The sequence below is a fragment of the Mesocricetus auratus genome, unplaced genomic scaffold, assembly GCF_017639785.1.
Source record: "Mesocricetus auratus isolate SY011 unplaced genomic scaffold, BCM_Maur_2.0 Super-Scaffold_100676, whole genome shotgun sequence".
Lineage (NCBI taxonomy): Eukaryota > Metazoa > Chordata > Mammalia > Rodentia > Cricetidae > Mesocricetus > Mesocricetus auratus.
The window spans coordinates 173,859,501-173,879,568 of record NW_024429266.1 but is presented as its reverse complement, the minus strand read 5'-3'; the positions used below and the strand labels follow the sequence as shown (position 1 = coordinate 173,879,568).

Below are 20,068 nucleotides of genomic sequence, written 5' to 3'. Positions count from 1 at the left end.
TTGGCCATCCTGGAACTCTCTCTGTAGACCAGGCTGACCTCAAACTCAGATATCTGCCTGCCTCTACCTCCTGAATGCTGGGATTAATGACCTGTGCCACCACCGCCTGGCAACCTGAATGTTTTAAAAGCTACATGTCAAGCACAACCTAGGGTTGGCCTTTTCTATGATGGCCAGAAGTAAGAAGCCAAAAGAAAGGACCTTAGCTCACCCCAAGGAAGAACTGCTTTTTTTCTTTTTCCTTTTTTTTTCTCTTTGTCACCTAGTATGAATCCCCTGGGCAATGAGACTGGAGAAACTGCTGTGGTTGGAGCCTAGGACTGTGACTTGCAGCAACTGCTCTACCATTAAGCCACACCCAAGCCTTTAATTGTTTTTTGTTTTTGTTTGTTTTTTGTTTTTTTGAGATAACCCTGGCTGACCTGGCACTTGCTGTGTAGACCAGGCTGGCCTCAAACTCATAGAGATCCAACTGCCTCCCTAGCTCTTGTACTTTAAAAAATAATATTAACTATTTTAAGATATTGATTATATCATTTATTTATTGTGGGCATGCTCATGCCACAGCACTCATGAGGCAGTCAGAGGACAACTTCTGGGAACTGGCGCGGTTCTTCTATCATGTGAGTCCCCAGGGTCAAACTAAGGTCACCAGGCAAGCACCTTTATGTGCTGAGCCATCTGGCTGGCCTTTCTTTTTCTTTTTAAAAGTGATAGCTATCATTTTTCTTATTGCAAAAACCAAGTGCATAGTGCGTGGAATATTGGTAAATGGAAAAGCAAAATTAAATGAAGAGTCACACCCATTGCTACTCAGCGTCTACAGGATGGATGGATGGATGGATGGATGGATGGATGGATGGATGGATGGTTGACCCAAATCAGATCATCCAGGATCTATCGTGAAGGACTCAAAGCCTCCAGAAATTGGAATGTTCATTGCAGTACTGTGTCCAGAAGGGAAAATGGCCACTTGATTAGAGAATATGGAGAATGACTGAACATCTGTGTGCCCAGCCATGTGGTGGTGGCACATGCCTTTAATCCCAGCACTCTTAATTCTCAGAAAAGTTCTTCTAATTAGAGCAGTAGTTCTAATTTATGGAACAAAATTCTTCTGCAATATAAAATATTTAAATAGTAAAATAAGAGAGGCAGAGGCAGGTGGATCTCTGTGAGTTCAAGGACAGTCTTATCTATAGATTGAGTTGCTGGACAGCCAGGGCAACACAGAGAAACGCTGTCTTAACAAAACAAAAAGAAAGAAAAACAGTATGCCCAGACCATGCAATTCGGGGCAACTATGAGAAGAGAGGATAAAGCGCGTAGGGATTGTTGAAATTTTTCTGCACAGTTTTTGTTTGTTTGTCTGAGATAGGATCTCAGTATGTAGCCTGGTTGTCCTGGAACTGACTGTGTAGACCAGCCAAGCCTCAAACTTACAGAGATCTACTTGCCCCTGCCTCCCGAGTGCTGGGATTAAAGGTAATCACTATCCTTAAAAAACTTGAGAGTCTCTCTGTCTCCCAGGCTGGCCTAGAACTTGCTGTGTAGTACCGACTAGCCTCAAACTGATTACCTTCCTGCTTCTTCTTAAGTGCTGACATTGCAAATGTGTGCCACCATTCCTGGCCATATATTATCTACACACACACACACACACACACACACACGCACGCGCGCGTGCGTGCGTGCGTGCGTGTGTGTGTGTGTGTGTGTGTGTGTGTGTTGAGACAGGGTCTCAGTGGTATGCCTCAGGCTGCCCTTGAACTGGCAATGTAGCAAGGATGAAGCTGAACTCCGGATCTTCCTACCTCAATCTCCCAAGGGCCGGGAACATTTATCTTTTTTTTTTTTTTTTTTTTTTTTTTTTTGGTTTTTAAGAGACAGGGTTTCTCTGTATTGTTTTGGAGGCTATCAGTCCAGCCCGGCCTCGAACTCACAGAGATCCGCCTGCCTCTGCCTCCCGAGTGCTGGGATTAAAGACGTGCGCCACCACTGCCCGGCTGGGAACATTTATCTTTATGAGCAAAGGAAACAGTGTAGTAATGACTGTGAATGAATGGGGATGGGGTCTCCCAGGCAAGACAACAGTGTTTTGGGGAATGTTTCTTTGTTTCTTGAATGAAGACAATTAGACCATATTGTTTTCACAGTGTATACAACTAACATTGTAGTGACTAACAATCCACAGGAAATGTCTCCTCACCATTTCTCACAACCACAGGCATTCTTTGTATGGCTTTCCCTGAGTGAGTTGAGTGTAATGGTGGCCATTTGAAGGGTTGGGATAGAGGTCAATGGGAGAGTGCTTGACTAGCATTCATGAGGCCGTGAGTTCAATTCCCATTCTTCTTGTTGTTGTTGTTTTGTTTTGTTTTTCAAGACTGGGTTTCTCTGTGGCTTTGGAGGCTGTCCTGGAACTAGCTCTTGTAGACCAGGCTGATCTCAAACTCACAAAGATCTGCCTACCTCTGCCTCCCGAGTGCTGGGATTAAAGGTGTGCCACCATTGCCTGGCTTCAATTCCCATCCTTGAGGGAGAAAAAAAGAAAATAGTCATGAGTATTAGGAATTATGCATGGAAGGACCTGGAACACTTAGTAGTGTCTCTGAGCCCTGAACATGTGCAGAACTCCAACTCTAACTGTGTCTCTGCTAGATTACCACATAAATGCCACGTGGAATGCAAGGTTGAGCTGGTGAAAGAGGCTGAAGATGAACAAGATGTCTGTGGGTAGTGTGAGTAAGAATGGCTCCTATAGGCTGACATATTTGAATGTTCAGTCACTAGAGAGTGACACTATTCGAAAGGATTAGAAGGATTAGGAAGTGTGGCCTTGTTGGAGGAAATGTGTCATTGGGGTGGGCTTTGAGGTTTCAAAAGCCTGTGCCAAGCCCAGAGTCTCTCTCTTTGCCTACAGATCAGGATGTAGCTTTCAGTTACTGCTCCACTGCTTGCCTGTGTGCTGCCATGATGATAGCATACTAAATCTTTGAACATGTAAGCAAGCACTCAATTACATGTTTTCTCTTATAATAGTTGCCTTGTTATGGTGTCTCTTTACAACAATAGAACAGTGACTAGGTGTAGTATCCAACCACAAAGACCAGAAGAAATTTACATGATCGGCTGACCACATGCTATAAATCACCACAGCAAAGACAAGAATGAAGTAGATCTAGGCCAGACAAGCTGACTCAGCAAGTAAAGAAGCTTGCCCTCAATCCTGAAGACCTGAGTTCGCGCCACAGGACCCATATGGCAGGAGAAAACTGATCCCACACACACACAAGGAAGGAAGGAAGGAAGGAGGGAGGGAGGAAGGAGGAAGAAAGGAAGGGAGATTCAGGGACAATTACTTGGAAAATATGTCAGAATATACTGTACAATTATAGGGGGAAAGGCAAGTTATAAGAACAATTAATAAGTGTAGACTCATTTTTATTTAATATGTCCTGGGAAAGGCCTGAAAGATACGCTAGGCTGTAGGTAGGATCTACCTAAGCCTGTAGGAATCCAGAGGAAATAAAGCTCCATCTCAGGAGGTTATGCAAATAAGGCTGGCTCTAGCAGGGAGGGACGCTGCAGGGTTTCCCACGGGGTTCTGACGAGGTAGCCTGCGCAGTGTGTGAGAGGGGCGGTGAGAACAGTGGGCAGAGTCCATCCCCAAGGGAAAGGGTTAAGTATCCCGCGCTTCTGTGGGCGGGCTCGACGATGAGATCCGCAGCGCTGGGCTCTGCTGGCCGAGCCTGAGCATCTGCGAGGATGCGGCGCTGCCGAGAGAGGCTGCAGGGACGCGCGCAAGGTGAACGCGGGGCTGCGGGTGCTGCGCGCAGGTGAGGAGCTGGCGGAGGGAGGGGACGATGGCAGGACCCAGGAAAGCGAGGAGCAAGGCCTACAGCCCCTTTGCGGGCATGGGCGGCCAGGCCTGCATGATACCTACCCCCACCCGGGACACTGCGGGAAGGCGTGGAGCCAGGGTGAGCGGAGCTGGAGGAGGAGAGAGGTAACCCGAGATGGACCAGCTCTTGCAGACTGTACTGCGGAGGCCCTCGCCCTGCTTCCCATCCCCCCTCCTTTCTCACTTAATCTCTGATTGATCTCATATCCCCTCAGACCTGTCTAGACATGGGACCTCAACGCTGGGCGAGCTCCTGCATGGACTGCAGGTGCCCACATCTCTCGATCGGGGGTGGTAGGCAGATGGCATGTTATTCACTGAAGGCCCAGCTCCGTCATCTCCTCCTCTGCAAAGCTTACAGAGCTCTTGTGCAAGATGAGCCCTGTGAGCTTCAGTATCTCTAGTACATGTGCTCAGTTGGCTGTGCGACCTTGGGCAAGTTGTTCAACCTCTCTGACTCTTGGTTGTCCCCTTTCCTTTCCTGTCTGATGGGTACATGTGCCTTGTATGGGAAATGCTTGTATGGGTACTTAGGTTTAGAATGGGAGCCTACCCTAGCAAACAGCCCAACACTGAGCATTATCCTCAACCTATACCCTCCTCGGGGACTCCAAGGACTCCCTTTGCCCACACCAGTCCCAGCCTCTGAACTGAGGACTTTATGGATCCCCAGCTCCCATGAGCAGAACCTGGAGCTTATTAGATAATTGAGGGAGACCTTATCAGGACTGGAAAGATGGCTCAGTGGTTAAGAGAGACCTTATCAAGGCTTGAAGGCAATCTGAATTAAAGCTGGAGCTGGACCCAAGAGGTCCCCAAATCCTGAAACTGCCCACGACCTCTGATGAGCCTGGGGCACTCCTAGGAAGGGTATCTGGAGTTACCAACTGGCTTCTCCAAGTGTTTGAGCCACCAAAGGTGGCTGTATCCAAGAGGAAAGGAACACAGCACCTGCCCTAACACAGCTGGCTGGCCACTGCTGGTCCCTCCTACCCCTCTGGCCTACTTAAGGATGGACTCAGGAACAGGGACACTGTAGGAACATCCTGGGACTGTACAGGGGCTGGAGGTGTGACATGAAAGAGACAGGAGCCCCAGGCCAGTGGCAAACAGGAGATGATAAACATGGGGTGTTGCTCTTGGGGTAGGGAGAGCCAGGAACAGACAGCTTCCCCGGTGAGCAGTGTCTATGCCCATGCAAATTACCTTCCTGTCTTCCGTGGGCATGAGTGCTGACCTCTTTCTCTTTAAAATCACTTCTACTCAGACCTCATCTTGTCCAAGCTTCCCAATCCTTGTGATGATCTGCAAGAGCCCTTGCAGTCCAGCCTGCTGACCACCAACCACCCAGTAGGATAATATGTCCTGAGCTCACCAAGCTCACTCCTGCTCCACAGCCATTACACACAGCCTTTGACAAATGCTTTTCCTCCAGATCTTCAAATGCTTGGTTCTGTCTTACCATTCAGCATTTAGCTTAAGTCACCTGAGAGAGACTCTCCTGGCACCCTCTGTCGAGACTCTCCTCCTTCTATCATCTAATCCCATCTTATTTTATTCAAGGCTAAACTTTATTTTACAGAGTCTCACTATGTAGAGCTAGCTGGCCTGCAGCTTTCTATGTAGACTTTGAGACAGAGATTGTTCTGTCTCTTCCTCAAGAGCTAAACTTTAACATTTTAAAAATTGTATGCATCGCTAGGCGTTGGTGGTGCATGCCTTTAATCCCAGCACTCAGGCACTCAGGAGGCAGAGGCAGGCAGATCTTTGTGAGTTTGAGGTCAGCCTGGTCTACAGAGTGAGTGCCAGGATAGGTTCCAAAGCTACACAGAGAAACCCTGTCTCGAAAAAACAAAACAAAAGTATGTATCGTGTGTGTGTGTGTGTGTGTGTGTGTGTGTGTGTGTGTGTGTGTGTGTAAACAATTCAAGGGAATCAGTTTTCTCTTCCCACCATGTGGGTCCGATCAGGGATTGAAGTCAGCTTGGCAGCAAGCACCTTTATCCACTGAGCCATCTCACTGGCCCTTAACTTTAAGATCATTTCTTGTTCATCTTATCTAGATGTCTCCACATTGGGGAGGGGGCAGTCTTTTCAATCTGGTTCACTGTTTTATCCCCAGGGTCTGTTCAGTTTATCTGTTGAACTAGTGGAGGAAGAATGGGGGAAGGAAGCTTTCTAGACAAAGATTAAGGAGATAGGGCACTACTATCAAGTTCTTACTGTGGGTCTGACTCTCGTGTATCCCATTATTTATGCTTCATATGAATTCCCTTGAGGTAGATGATCTTGTTAGCTTCATTTACAGAGAAGAAAGCCACGTGCTGGAGAAACAAAGTAACTCACCCAGGAGACAAGATGCCATGATTCCAACTCAGGTCCGTCAGGGACACATTCCTCTTTACCTTTTAGCAGAGGTGGGCCTTGATAAATCTAATTTCAGGGCAGGCAAGAAGGCTCAGCAGGTAAAGAGACTTGCTGCCAAGCCATCTGAGTTTGATCCCTGGAACCAATATGGAAGGAGAAAACTGACTTCCATAAGATGTCCTGCTCTCCACACACTTGCTGTGGCAGATACTCCCCCTTCATTAAATGCATACATGTAATTAAAAAAAAAGTGAAACCTGAGCCAGGCCCTGGTGGCGCACGCCTTTAATCAAAACACTCGGGATGCAGAGGCAGGCAGGTCTCTGTGAGTTCCAGGCCAGGCTCCAAAACTGCAGAGAAACTCTGTCTGGAAAAAACAAAACAAAATTAAAAACTGATTTCAGGGACTGGAGAGATGGCTTAGCTAGTCAGAACAAGTAGTGCTGGTGGAGTAGGGTTCCCAGCACGGAGGTGCTGGTTCACAGGTGCCTCTAACTCAGCTCCAAGCAATCCAAGTCTCTTCTGGCTTTCACAGGCACCGCACTTAACGTATACAGCCATCCCCATCAAATTGTATATATGTATTTTAAAGAAATATTTAAAAGGCTGGGCCTGGTGGCACATACCTTTAATCCTAGCTCTCAGAAAGCAGAGGCAAGTAGAGCTCTGTGAGTTCAAGGCCAGCCTGGTCTACATAGTGAGTTCCAGGCCAGTCAGGGCTACATAAGCCCTTCCTCAAAAAATGAAATTTCAAATAAAAACTTCAGTTTCATCAGGTGAAGAAGAAGGCAATCCATCCTGAGGGAACAAAACCAGGGACCTGAATGTCAGGATGGCCCACTGAGCACTAGACAGTGGGTGAGCCACCTGGACTGGCCATAGCCTTGGAAGGCCAGGAATAGAACTTGTATTCTCTTCTAAGAGCAATGGGGAGTCAGAAAGTTTTGACAGCAAAACAAGCACTGTGAACAGAGACCCAGTTTTTAAAAACTTTAAAGGCAGGGGTGATGTTGTTGTCAATGCTTCTCTTATTTCCCACTGGCCCCTTGGGGAGTTGATGGGACCCCTCAGCCCTCACACTCCATCTCTCTTTATCTTTTCTCTCTCCCCTTTTGTAGGCTTAACCAGTGAGGTCTAGAAGTCAAGGTCTCTGCACTCAAATTAAACCATGGCCCGTAGCTCACGAAGCTCTGTATGTCATCTACTTCTGCTGTTGCTGTTGCCGTGCCTGCGGGCTGGCCCTGCCTTGGGCAGAAGCCTTCCCAGGCCACTTGAGGATTCAGAATCCCGCCTGATCCCATCAGAGCCACACACCTTTGACCTCTTCTGGGAGAAGCTGAGAAATGAGAGTTCCTGGCACAGTGGCATTCCCCAGGCCCCTGCTGATAGCCTCAAGAGGCCTGCAAACTCTCCCCCAGGACCAGCCCTGCGTGGACCCAAAGCAGCCCCTGGGGGCCAGGGTGAAAGACTCCTACTAGCTGATGATCTCCAGCTGGCCCGAGGGCCTAGCTCACAAGGTTGGACAGGACCTCCTGGCTCACAGGAACTTCTGGAGCCAGAAACACCAGCTCCCCACCCAGTGGGAGCACCCCATCCCACTTTTATCAATACAACTCCCAGCCCCCAACTCAGGATAGCCTCTCTTACCGCTGCCCCACAGAAGCCTGGAGGCCAAGCAGGACAACAGCCGGCTAGGAATGAGGGTCTAATGGCCAAAGCCAAGAACCCCATCACACCGGCTTCCACCTGGGACTACCAGGACTCTCCCCACACTCTGGTACCTGAGGCAGGTTCTGTGAAGCTACTGTTGGGGAAGCAGGCTGGGCATGAAGAGGGCTTCCAGGAGGCTGTCCAGGGCCCCCTACTCACCCAGCAGGAGCCAGTAGTCCCTGAGGTTGGCTCAACATCCCCAATTGAGGTGGCATCCACTCAGGAGCCTGGAGCCCAGCTGGACCTGGCATTGGCCAGAAGCCTTCCTCTTCCAGAGGGGCTGCCAGCTGAGCCCCCCAAAAAAGCTGGAGGCGGGGATACCTGGGAAGTCAGCTCTCTGGGACCCCAATCTGAGCAGACTGACCTCCCTGCTGGACAAGACTCCTCAGCACCCCGGCATGTGCCACCTTCAACCTCAGACATTTCTGAAGGGCAGCTAAGACCAGGTAGGAACCACCGTGAGGGAGCTGGATGGGGTTGTGAGGACCAGTGGTCCAAGGCAGCTAGGTGTAACTCTGGGTATCATTTTCCTCCTTCTGACAACTTAGGGTGATGGTGCCTCCCTCCTGAGGGACTGGGTTAGGGGGGGTACTGGAGAGTCAGACAAGATGGTGACTGTTCTCATCATTTCAGCAATAGCCTCGATGAACGGAGCAGACCCTATCTCCCCACAGCGAGTGAGAGGAGCAATGGAGGCTCCGGGAACCCCTAGGTCCTTCATCCCTGATCTCTCAAACTCTGCTCAAGCTGCAAATGGAACGGAGAGTCCTGTGAGAGGCCTGCAGCCAGGTGAGGCCAGGGTGAGGGGAGAGTAACCAAGAACTGTGCTTAGTGATTGGGCAGAGGGGCTGGGGCTAAATGGAGAAAGCACCTGCTTACTGGAATTAGCTAGGACCTCCCTGAGTGGCTGAGAAAAATAAACCAATGCTCACTGGAGACTCCAGGAGACATTGGCTCTTCTGAGCTAGAACGCTCTTCTGTGCGGCACAGACAGACATTCTCCATCTCACCCAGGATCCCAGCACTCTGCATGCTGACAAAGGGGCTCACGAGTTTGAGTTCAAGGCTCAGTGAGACTGTTTCAAATTCTAAACATGCAAAGGGCTTGGGGATGCAACTTGGTGGTAGAGTTATTGCCTGGCATATGAAAGTTCTTGGGTTCAATTCCCAGCATCACCAAAAAAAAAAGAGGGAAGTTTACATCTGTCTTGTCTTTGCTAGCCAGTGGGAACCAGACTATACATTGTGCCCTTGTCATGACCCAATGACTGTGGCAGGTGCTCTTATCTTCATTTGACAGATGTCCTTGGAAAATTAATTTAACTACAGCTTTGAATATGGAAAAATCAAAAGCACTTTGTGTCTGTTTGGGGTTTTGTTGTTTTCTGTTTGTTTGTTTGTTTGTTGCTTGTTTGAGATGGAGGTCTCAAGTAGCCTAGACTGTCCTTGAACTCACTATGTAGTAGAAGATGGCCTTAAAGTCTTGATCCTCCTGCCCCTGCCTCCTTTTACAAGCATGGGCCTCCACACCCCGCGCTCAAAAGCACTTCCCAAAGAACCCTTTTAATATTGTTATTATTGCAGATGAAGCCGAGGAATGGCCGGGTCGCCCACAAAGCCACCCTCCAGCACCCCCTGTCCAGGCCCCCTCGACAACTCGGCGTGGCCTTGTTAGAATCACTACACAGAGAGCTCTGGGTCAACCACCCCCTCTGGAGCCCTCAGCCAGCTCCATAGCTCCAGCTCCAGCTTCTAGCCCCCCAGCCAATGCCACTGCACCCCCCCTGCGTTGGGGACCTCTGCGGCAGGTGCTGAGTTTTTCCTGGGAGCTTCATGTCTATGGGGTGGGGGTGCTTTTCCTGCTTCCAGCATTATTGGCATTAGTCACACTGGCAGCCGCTCTAGCGGGACCCCGATTGGCACTAGTGGCTGCCTTGCTGGTGTTGGTGGCTTCAGGGCTGCGATCTGCCTACATGCTCACCGATCCTTATGGCTCTCAGGCACGGCTGGGAGTACGTGCTGGCCTGGTGCTATACAACCTGCCCTTCCCCTTGCTACTCACTGCACTGGCAGCACTCACCCTGCTGGGCCTGGGTGCTGGGCTGCCACGGCCTCTGCAGAAGCCGCTCCTGCTGGGAGCCGTGGCACCGGTGCATGTTGCAGGTTTGCTGGCCACAGACCTGTTCTCCACCAGGCCTGTGCTCAACCTCCTGACACAAGGCTTATCTTGTGCCTGGGGCGCATCAGTGGCTCTGGGTACACTCTGCCTGTGTCGTCGTCGCCTGCTGGAAGGCCCTCGGGGCTGGGATGCCAGTCCAGGTCCACGGCTGCTGGCTGTGGCAGGCTCGTTAGGGCTGCTGGCCAGTGGTCTACAGTTAGCAGCCTCGCTCTGGCTGTACCCAGGACCTGGCCGGGAGGGTCGCTTCTCCTGGGCCTGGTGGGGTGTGCACTTCTGGTTGCGTCTGCTGGAGCTGACCTGGGCACTGGCCATGGCATTGGCCGCCCTGGCTGCCACACGTCCCAGGCCGCCCACGGAGCATGCTTGCTGGGCTAAGCTGCTACGCCTGGCGTGTCCCGCGCCCACGGGCAAGAGCGAAGTGCCTGAGAGACCAAATAACTGCTATGCGGGGCCCAGTGGCCTGGCCACAGGAGGCCTAGACATCAGCAAAAGCCTCATTCGCAACGCTGCGGAAGGTGGGCTTCCTGTCACGCCTGGTTCCGGACCCTGGGGTTCGGCTGCATCACTGGGTCGCGGTCGCCCGGGCGGCCCGGGGATATCCCGTGGCAGTGTGGGGCCTGCGCCGTCGCTGAGTGAGTTGGATCTGCGGCCACCCTCGCCCATCAATTTGAGCCGCAGCATCGATGCCGCGCTCTTTCGGGAGCACCTGGTCCAAGACAGCGTGTTCCACCGCTGTGGCCTCCGTGGTCTGGCCTCGCCGCCACCAGGGGGCGCCGTGCGACCTCGCCGCGGCAGCCAGCCGGACGCTGAGCTCGACAGCACCGGTGGCTCCCTGCTACGGGGCCGCTGCCGCTCGCTCAGCGAGGTGTGCTTGCGCAAGCCCCTCCCACAGCACGTGGTGGACCCGCCCGTCAGTGCGGCGGCCGCAGGGACTTCTGGCAGCTCACTGGACAGCTTCTCCAAGGGCTCGCTCAAGATCAGCTGGAACCCGTGGCGTTACGGGCTGTCGTCTGTGGACAGCCTGCCCCTAGATGAGCTGCCCAGCACGGTGCAGCTGCTGCCAGCGCCTACCCCAGCCCCTGCTCCTGCCCGAACCGGGGAGCCTCAGAGCGAAGGCCAGCAACGCTGCAAGCCCAGCGAATCTCGCAGCGCCTCCAGTGACACTATAGAGCTCTAAGCGGCTGCGAAGACTTGGACCCTCCCCTCAATGTCCACATGAAGTTCCGGAGCCAAGACAGTTGAGCATTTGAAAAGTTGGTCTTCTGGGGCCTCCACCTGACTGCAGCTCCCAGGGAAAGAAAGACTTGAGTTCACCAGACTCGTTTGTTTGTTTTTAAATATTTCTATTTTTTTTCCAGCGGATATTTTGCACAGAGGCCGTGAGTTACACGGAATACAGGGTGGATGTGCATGGTTTGATCATGGGGAACAGGGACCAGGTACTCCTGATTCCCCAATGTGGAGAGATGCACCTCACTTGTCCAGACTGACTGTCCTCTTTGTGCCAAAGAAATAAACCTTTCAGATTAGGCTCATGCCTCCCTCTGGTCAAGCCAGGGTCCTATACCCTTATAGAAGAGACGGGAAGCCCTTCCCCACAGGAACAAAGAGCCTTCCTGAGAAAAGCTGCCTCTGGCTTTGGTAGGAACAGCAGTCACTACTATCTCACTAAAAACCTGTCACTGTGCAGACCCACCTCCTGTAATTCTCACCGTAAACCTAATCGGAAAGCATTCTGCCCACTTCAGGAATGAGAAAGTGAAGTTTGGAGGTGTCCTGTATTATTTGGGCAACGACAGCTGGTGTTTAACCCAGAAAGATCGACTCCTAAGCTGGTTCCTTTGTCATCTTTCTCCTTCCTCTCTCCACTTGTTTTTTTTTTTAATTTAAAAAAATTCCACAGATTTATTTCATATGTATGTATGTTTTGACTGCATGTATAAGTGCACCACGTGAGTGCCTGGTACCCGAGGTCAGAAGAGTCTGATCCCTTGAACTGGAGGATGGATGGTCGTGAGCCACCACATGGGTGCTGGGAACTGAACGTGGATCCTCCACAAGGGCAGTGAGTGCTCTCAACAACTGACCCTCTCTCTAGCCCCTTCACACCACTCCTCTGTCGTGGCAGCCCTCAGTTTCCCAGGGTGTGGAGAATGTCACTGAGGTAGCGGTGATGAGGCTTTCCCAGGTTTCAAGACTCTTTATTTCCTGAGATGAATAAATAAGTCAGTGGCTGAGGTGTGGGGGTGAATACTCGACAGGAGCTGGCAGCATGCACCTGGCAGGAGGGCTGTGGTGGCCCACCCCTGAGGGGACGCCTCTCATACTGAGCAGGGGCCAAAGTCTGCAACCTCCCTAAGGAGAAATTGTCTTTTGAAATTCACACACTGTGAGGCCTGCCAGTCCCCTAGGCAAGTCTCTCATGGCATCAGCTTCAGGGCTTCTTTTTCACCCCTGGGGCTACTGGGGTCCTGGGCGGCTCCGAAAGGCAGGTAAAAAGGTGTTTACCCTGGTCTCAAAGAGAAACCACACTGCCCCAGGTGTCCAGCAGGAGAGAGACATGACCTCTGGGGGCATCCTGGGTAGGAGGAAATCCCCTAAGTGGTGACAGGGATTATCTACCCTTGATGAAGCCCTCCAGTACACGGTCACTTCTCTCTGACAACCAGTACCCAGTCATGGCTGCCACGGCTCCAATGAAGATGGCAGTGAACACCAAGTCACCTTTAGCAGCAAGCGTAGCCAGTGCACAGATGATGACCCCAAAGAACATCTGCTGCAGGACCACCAGCTCATCCTCTGTCATCTCCGCAAAGATACCCGCAGGCTCTGCAGAGGAGGTGTGACTTGTCACTGCCTCAAGATTCCTGGCAGTTCCCAGAGCTGCCCACAACACCCACACACCTCATCATTGCTGCCGAGTCCACCTATGTCGCCAAGAACACTCTGCAGGGGCAGCTGAGACCCTGCCACCCCAAGCTGAGAGGTGACAGGACTGCCCAAGGCTCTGCAGAAGACTGCCTCCATCAGACAGGAGAAAAGAGATTTAGAGAGGTGCAGTGTCTTGGTGCTAAATCTGGTTCTCTTTCTAGCTGAGATGTGAGGAAATGCATTCTCAAAAGCCAATCTTGAGAAGAGACACAGGGACCAGGGCTCAGTGCAGCCTCTTTGGGTGGTGGTGAAGTGGGACCTGGAGGAGGAGCTTGTCTGCTCTTTCTCTGGACCAGCCCAGCCCAGCCCAGCCCAGCCTCCCACCCTCCCTGCTTACCTGGGATCTTCTCCTTCATGCAGACACCCTCCTCCTGTCGGTAGCCCTCAGCACAGACACAGCGGTAGCTACCCTCGGTGTTCTCACACTGCTCATTCTCTCCTGGACACACCACGGTCTCACACTCATCCACATCTGAGGGGGGGAGAGGAAGGGGTCAGAGTGCTAGCTGTCATGACCCCCCCACAGCATCCCAGACTGAATTTCACTCCCACCCAGACTCAATGTGGAATCCCTCCTTCCCCTGCTCCCACACTTACCTAGGCACTTGGAGCCCACCTGCTGGTAGCCACAGCTGCATTTTTTTGCAGCGGCCGGGCCCTGCTCCCATACAGCCCAGGCAGGCCTTTGCACAGTCTGAAGAAGAGAGGGCAGAGGGGAGGGGAGGGGAGGCAGAGGTGATCACAGGGAGCTGAGGGCTCTGGGGCCTGAGAAGGCAGAAGTTTGGAGGAACAGGCACGAAGCAGCATCTCCCATTCTCCTCCATCCCAGCCTCTCCCTTCCGCAGCAAACACTGACCTCGGCACTCATAGGAGCCTTCTGTGTTCACACAGAACTGGTCAGCCCCACAGGTGGCTTGCTCTGTCCCACACTCATCGATGTCTGTGGAGAGGGCAAAGGGTGGGAGTGTCACTGCAGGACTAGCAGAGAAACGAGGGCAGGGTTGTCAGGAGCGGACTTGCTGTGGGAGCAACTGCAAGCTGGCTAGCAACTCTGAAGTAATCATGCAGCTGAACCAGCACTGCCCGGGCAGACTCAAGTCTGTCTACCCTGCAGCTAAGTGCAACCCTCGGATGGGGATGGAGATGGGAGTGACATATTCCTCTTTCAACTCAGCTCTAAAACACTTCCTGAGTGCTAAGACAGGAAGCAGGAGTGGCCATGACTCAGCATCATCCCCACAGCTTGTATACAAGGGATGACCACAGAGAGGGATTGCACTCTGGCCTTTAGTTTGTCAGCAAGCACCTTTAACAGCTAAGTCACCTCACCACTGAGTCCACTCTAGATTTTTGTTGTTGTTTAAAGGCAAGGTATCACACGCCTTTAATCCCAGAACTCAGGAGTCAGAGGCAGGGGGATCTTCGAGGCCAGCCTGATCTACAAAGCAAGTTCCAGGACAGCCAGAGCTATACATAGAAACCCTGTCTCAGAAAACCGAAGAGGGGAAAAGAGACTTGGCTAAAGTAGCACCTCTTCCAAGAAGGCCTTCCTGATCCATCACTGTCCTGGAAGCTGGGTCTGGACATGCATCATCTACTGCATGCAGGTCATTCTGCACTGTAAACCCCTGGCTTGCTGCCTTTCCAGCCAACCCGAGGGTTCCCTGTGAATAGGAGGGCAGGCCCCACCAGTGTTCCCCACTTACCCACACACTTGAGATGATGCAGGGCCCAACCTTTCTTGCACTGCAGACAGTGGGATTCCTCAGGTCCTGTGCAGCGGGCACAGGGACCAAAGCATGCTGGGTAAAGAGCAGACAGTATGAGGACGGGCAGGAGGGGTCCCAGCTACCCTGGCCCCCCAGCATACCTTTTGGCTACCTACCCGAACATACCAGATGGCTGCTGTTGCGCTCCGCCTCAAAGTAGCCAAGGCCACACTGGCCACAGGCCTCTCCCCCATAGCCGACTTGGCAGTCACAGTGCCCGCTGCCCCCTCGGGTCCCTTCCCCTTCACACTGCCCGTAGCCACCGCAGGGCCTCTCTGTGCCCCCAGGACATGCTGTGGGCAGACAGCAATTGAGTGAGATCTTAGAAGCAACCTCGTCATCCAAGGCAACACTTTTCTACATGGCCCTACATATGTTTTGGAAAGGAAAACTAATTTTAATATTCACAAATTCTGTCATAAGCTATCTGAAGCAAAAAAAGCTATGCAAAACAACTAGATATACTTTTCTTTCTTTTTTTTTTTTTTTGGTTTTTTGAGGCAGGGTTTCTCTGTATTGTTTTGGAGGCTTTCCTGGAACTCGCTTTGTAGACCAGGATGGCCTTGAACTCACAGAGATCCGCCTGCCTCTGCCTCCTGAGTGCTGGGATTAAAGGCGTGCGCCACCAACGCCTGGCACTTTTCATTTATTTTTATTTACCTACTTTTTTTTTTCTTTTTTTGAGAGGTCTCACTTATGTAGCCATCTGGTCTGTAACTCACTATATAGATCAGGCTGGCCTCAAACTCAATTATTCTTCACACACACACACACACACACACACACACACACACACACACACACTGTTTGTGTTTGAGACGGACTCTTCGGGAAGTCCAGATTATTTATCTGAAAAGACCGAACGAACATCCTCCTGCCTCAGCCTCTTAAGTACTAACTAGCTTTACAGGCATGCACCACCACATCTGATGAGTCTATTCTAGAGACTGAATTGATCATTCCAGTACCGAACCCCTTTCCCTGTCCACAGAAGTAGTTCTAAAAAGGGCTAGGAGCCTGGCATGTGCCTGCAATTCCAGCACCAGAAGGCTCAGTCAGGATTACTACAAGTTCAAAGCCTGGGCTCACAGATGAACCCTGTCACTTCAAACAAAAACAAAACCAGTAATAAGTAAGTTAATTAACACAGGACTGTACTAAGTTCAGCTCTTGCCTTGGGTCTGTAGAGGTGAACAGACAGTGACAATGGGGGCTTCATGGCACTTGCCTGCACCTGCCCAGGTAAGTCTGACAGAAATGAGAACGAGGAGGCAGGGGTGGGACAACATTTGTCTATTACCTGATAGCAACCACACTCACTAGCCTAGCCCTGTGCTTTTTTCCCCGGTCTGACTCACTGATTTCAGGCCTGAGAGACAGGCCAGAGCACAGGGCTGGAGATGTTACACGAGGAAACCCACTCTCACACAGCCCGGTCTGACACCCTCACCTCAGCAGTCTCCTCCCACTCCCAAAGAGAACCACGAAAGACTCAGAAAGACTCACGCAGGCAGGAGGGCCCAAAAGTGCCAGAGGGGCAGCAGAGCTTCAGGGAGTCCGAACAGAGCCACTGGGAGAGGTCTGGGGCTTCCTGCTGCCTAAGGCAGGGGCAGATGAGGTGAAAGGGAGAGGGTGCTGCGACAGTGTCGGAGTGGCCAGAACCCACCCGGGGGAAGGCCCCACCTCACCTGTGGAACCACCAGGTTTCCACCAGCTCCTCACTCAGCTCCAGCAGTCGATGGCACTCGAAGTCTGACTTGCTGCACACGCCCTCCAGCACCTCCACCAGGCGGGTCTCACTGACCAGACAGGACTGGGGGGTTATCAACATATCCCACCCCACCCACCTGCTGCTCCTCTCTCCTTCCCTCACACTGTGACAATATCAAAGACGGGGCCATGGGCATCAACAACAGACGGGTCACCGGCTCTGGGACTCAGTCGACCCAGGTCAGAAGCTAGGTGTGAGATCTAGACAAATCATTAAGCCTCTCTTGTTTTCGATTCTTTTGCCCCACAGATTTAACCAGGGTCTCACTATGTCAGCCAGCATGGCCTAGAACTCTCCTGTGTCTACATCTCACCAACATGTTGGACACCTTTTTTTTAAAATCCATCAAACAGAAAATAGAAGCACCCCTGTAGGTGACTCCTGAATCGCCAGCTCCTGAATCTGACCTGGGATAGCCATGCTGGGGAGATATGACTAAAATTACATCATGAGGTTGGGAGGGGTAGCTCAGAGACAGGGAGAGGACCCCCAAGCCCTCCTGCAAATATATGATCTACCAAGCACTGACAAAGATGTAGAGAAACGGGAACCCTTTCTTCATGTAAGTAGGAATGTAAGACGGTACAATCAGTTAAATGGAGACACTATGACTCAGCAGTCTTCTCCCAGACACATACCCAAAAGACTGGAAAACAGCTGTTCAAATACAAACTTGTACACATATGCTCAGTCACGATATGCATAATGGGCAAAAGGTAAGCTACAACCCAACTGCCTATTAACCAATGAAAGAAAACAAAATAATATCCAATGGGATATTATTCAGCCCTCAGAGGACTGAAGTAATGTGCTGCACATATCCTACAATAGGGATGAGTTATGGAAACATCACACTAAGTGAAAGGAGCCAGACACAAAAGGGCACATGAGAACCTAAGTTTAGGACTCCAAGCACCTATGTAAAGGCCAAGTGTGGCTGGCGTCTATAATCCCAGAACTGAGTGGGGAGGGGTCAGAGACAGGCAGCTCCCTCTCTCCAATCTAGCAGAATAACCAAGTTAGTGCACTCCAGTGAGAGAACCCGGTTCAACAAATAAGGTGGGTCAGCAGGGCATGGTGGTGCATGCCTTTAGTCCCAGCACTCGAGGCAGGGGGGGTCTTTGGATATCTGAGTTGGAGAGCAGCCTGGTCTACAGATGAAATTCTAGAACAGCCATGACTATAGAGAGAAACCCTATCTCGAAAAATAACATCAACAACAACAATAATATGGAGTGATGGAGCGAGTTCAGCAGTTAAGTGAACTAGCCGCTCTTCCAAAGGACCCAGGTTGAAGTCCCAGCACCCACATGGTGGTTCACAACCACCTGTAACTCGAGTTCTGGGGAAGCTGACACCTTCTTCAGGCACCATAAGCTTGTGGTGCACAGGCAAAACATTCATATCCATACAATAAAATAATTAAAATAAATAAAATGGACACTTGCAGGTGTCTCTATCACCTTCTCTCATGCCCCATAAGGAATCCATAATGTCAACTGATGTTCTCCAAAATACGCTCAGATTTCAACTAGCTCTCACTACTGGATGTCTTGCTAGCTCATGCTAAACTGCAGGAGCTTACCTGCCCCACCCAGCTGCTCTGCCCACTTCCTCCAGGCTGCCCTGGCTTCCGTACCTTGTTTAAGTGTTAGTGATCTCTTCATTTAAGATCAGAGGCTGCAAAGATGGCCCAGTGGTCAGGAACACTGGCTACTCTTGCAGAGGACCTGGGTTCAACTCCCAGCATCAACATGGTGGCTCACAACCACCTGAAACCCCAGTTTCAGGAAATCCAATGCCCTCTTCTGGCCTCACATCCAGGAAAAAATCTAAACTCCTTTCTGTAGCCTTTTGCTCACTCTACTCCAGAGAATCATAAGGTCAGTCCTGCTACTTTAGTGGTGATGTAGCCGAATTTCTGTTCTTCACCTGGCAGGTAGTATGTACTGTTTGTCTACTCTACTAAAATGCAACTTTCATGAAGATGGGGCTTGGTTTTTCTATTTACTGCTGTTCTGTTAATATTCAGTGTCTGGGGAATGGAAGCTTCCCAAGAGAATCTATTCCAACCAATCAACAGAGACCAAGAGTTGGGGTACATACCTTCCCATCACCTTCTTACCTGTCTTTGTATTTAGACAACTTCTCTTCCTCCCAGGCAGTGTTTCCACCACCAAAGTTGTCCCGGATGGTTCTCTCCAGACCCTGGGTATGGAAGAAATTAGGGATACCTAAGTACAGAGCTTGACACATCCTTTCTGTTTTTGTTTTCTAAGACAGGGCTGCTCTGTGTAGCCCTGGCTGTCCTAGAACTTGCTCTGTAGACCAGGCAGGTCTCAAATTCAGAGATCCACCCGTCTCTGTCTTCTGAGTGCTGGGACCAAAATTGTGTGCCACCACACCCTGCCTAAATTTCTAACATTTCACTATTTTATGTTGATCAGGCAAACTGAGGCACCGTGAAGCACCTTTCCCAAAGGCCATACAGTTAAAGCAAGCAGCCCACATTGGGACTACAGTCCATGCAGATTTGCATTGAGAGCTCCCAGCTCTCTGCTAACGGCCCCTCCCTCGAGGCTATTAGTACACCCACCTTGTTGAAGCTGTCCACCAGTGCTCGGCAGGTATGACATGGATGGGGCTCAACTCGGGGAGAAGAATGGGGAGCAGGAGAGGGCTGGAGCCAGACAGGTCCCGGGAGGCTCAGAAACAGGCTCAGGCTCCAGAGCAGAGATGGGACCAGGCCCCTTAGGGGCTGTGGGGCCATCTTTTCCCAGGCTGGGGATTTGCAGATACAAGGGAAGGGGAGGGTTCACTGAAGAAACCAGGCTGTAAGTAGGCAAGCGAGAGCTTGGTTCTGAATGCCTTGGGGCTAAAAAGCCTGAGACCCACTAATTACAAACGAGGACGAACTGGGGTATTGGAGGCTGAGGCGCTGGGAGGGGAAAGGAGCCTAATCTACAATTCCAGGAGAGAAATTATATCTCCGTTACCGTAGGGGGAGGTGGCCGGGATCGCTGGCAAAGGAATAAGTGTCAGTCCATGGTTTTAGGGTCTCAGTGAGTTATTAGGGGCCAGAATTAGAAAGGGTCAGATCCCAAATATTCCGAGAGAAAGCCGGATGGACGGTCCTGGGGGAGGAGCCCGGATCCGGATGTGAAGAGAAGGGGTCAAGTTCTGAGCCTCTTTGGAAGAGTGCGGCCTGAAACAGGCCAGGAAAGATCCAAGCGCCGCTAGACTACAAGGAGAAATAAAACTCCCACCCCCACCCCGGGAGTTGTGGGCAGAGTCTCCTTAACGCCACCGCCTCCGTAAAAGTACACCCTTCTCCAACGCCGCAGTCGGGAGGGCGGGGCCTCTTCACAGCCAATGAAGAACGGCCATGTACCATTGCGTCACCCCATTCCAACCAACCAGAATCGGCGCAGTGCCGC

General features: G+C 51.3%; 2 protein-coding genes across 3 annotated transcripts; one reads left to right on the top strand and one right to left on the bottom strand.

Moving 5' to 3' along the window:
* Window positions 1-3,471: 3,471 nt before the first annotated feature.
* Prrt3 (proline rich transmembrane protein 3) lies at window positions 3,472-11,691 on the top strand. 2 transcript variants are annotated; one of them, XM_005066140.4, is made up of 4 exons: window positions 3,472-3,839; window positions 7,390-8,427; window positions 8,615-8,770; window positions 9,566-11,691. In XM_005066140.4, exons 2-4 carry the CDS (start codon window positions 7,440-7,442, stop codon window positions 11,335-11,337), a joined length of 2,916 nt encoding a protein of 971 aa, XP_005066197.1. In that variant the 5' UTR covers window positions 3,472-3,839; window positions 7,390-7,439; the 3' UTR covers window positions 11,338-11,691. The 2 variants fall into 2 exon arrangements, with proteins under 2 accessions (XP_005066197.1, XP_012965932.1); XM_013110478.3 differs by lacking the exon at window positions 3,472-3,839 and adding an exon at window positions 3,852-4,009.
* Window positions 11,692-12,345: 654 nt separating this feature from the next.
* On the bottom strand, window positions 12,346-20,010 carry Creld1 (cysteine rich with EGF like domains 1). The gene is given in 11 exon segments (XM_040738817.1): window positions 12,346-12,989; window positions 13,429-13,563; window positions 13,689-13,734; window positions 13,736-13,785; window positions 13,948-14,031; window positions 14,798-14,893; window positions 14,977-15,153; window positions 16,367-16,458; window positions 16,549-16,659; window positions 18,757-18,839; window positions 19,228-20,010. Coding segments are annotated over 11 exon segments (1,263 nt in total). The 5' UTR covers window positions 19,402-20,010; the 3' UTR covers window positions 12,346-12,774.
* Between the last annotated feature and the right edge of the window lie 58 nt (window positions 20,011-20,068).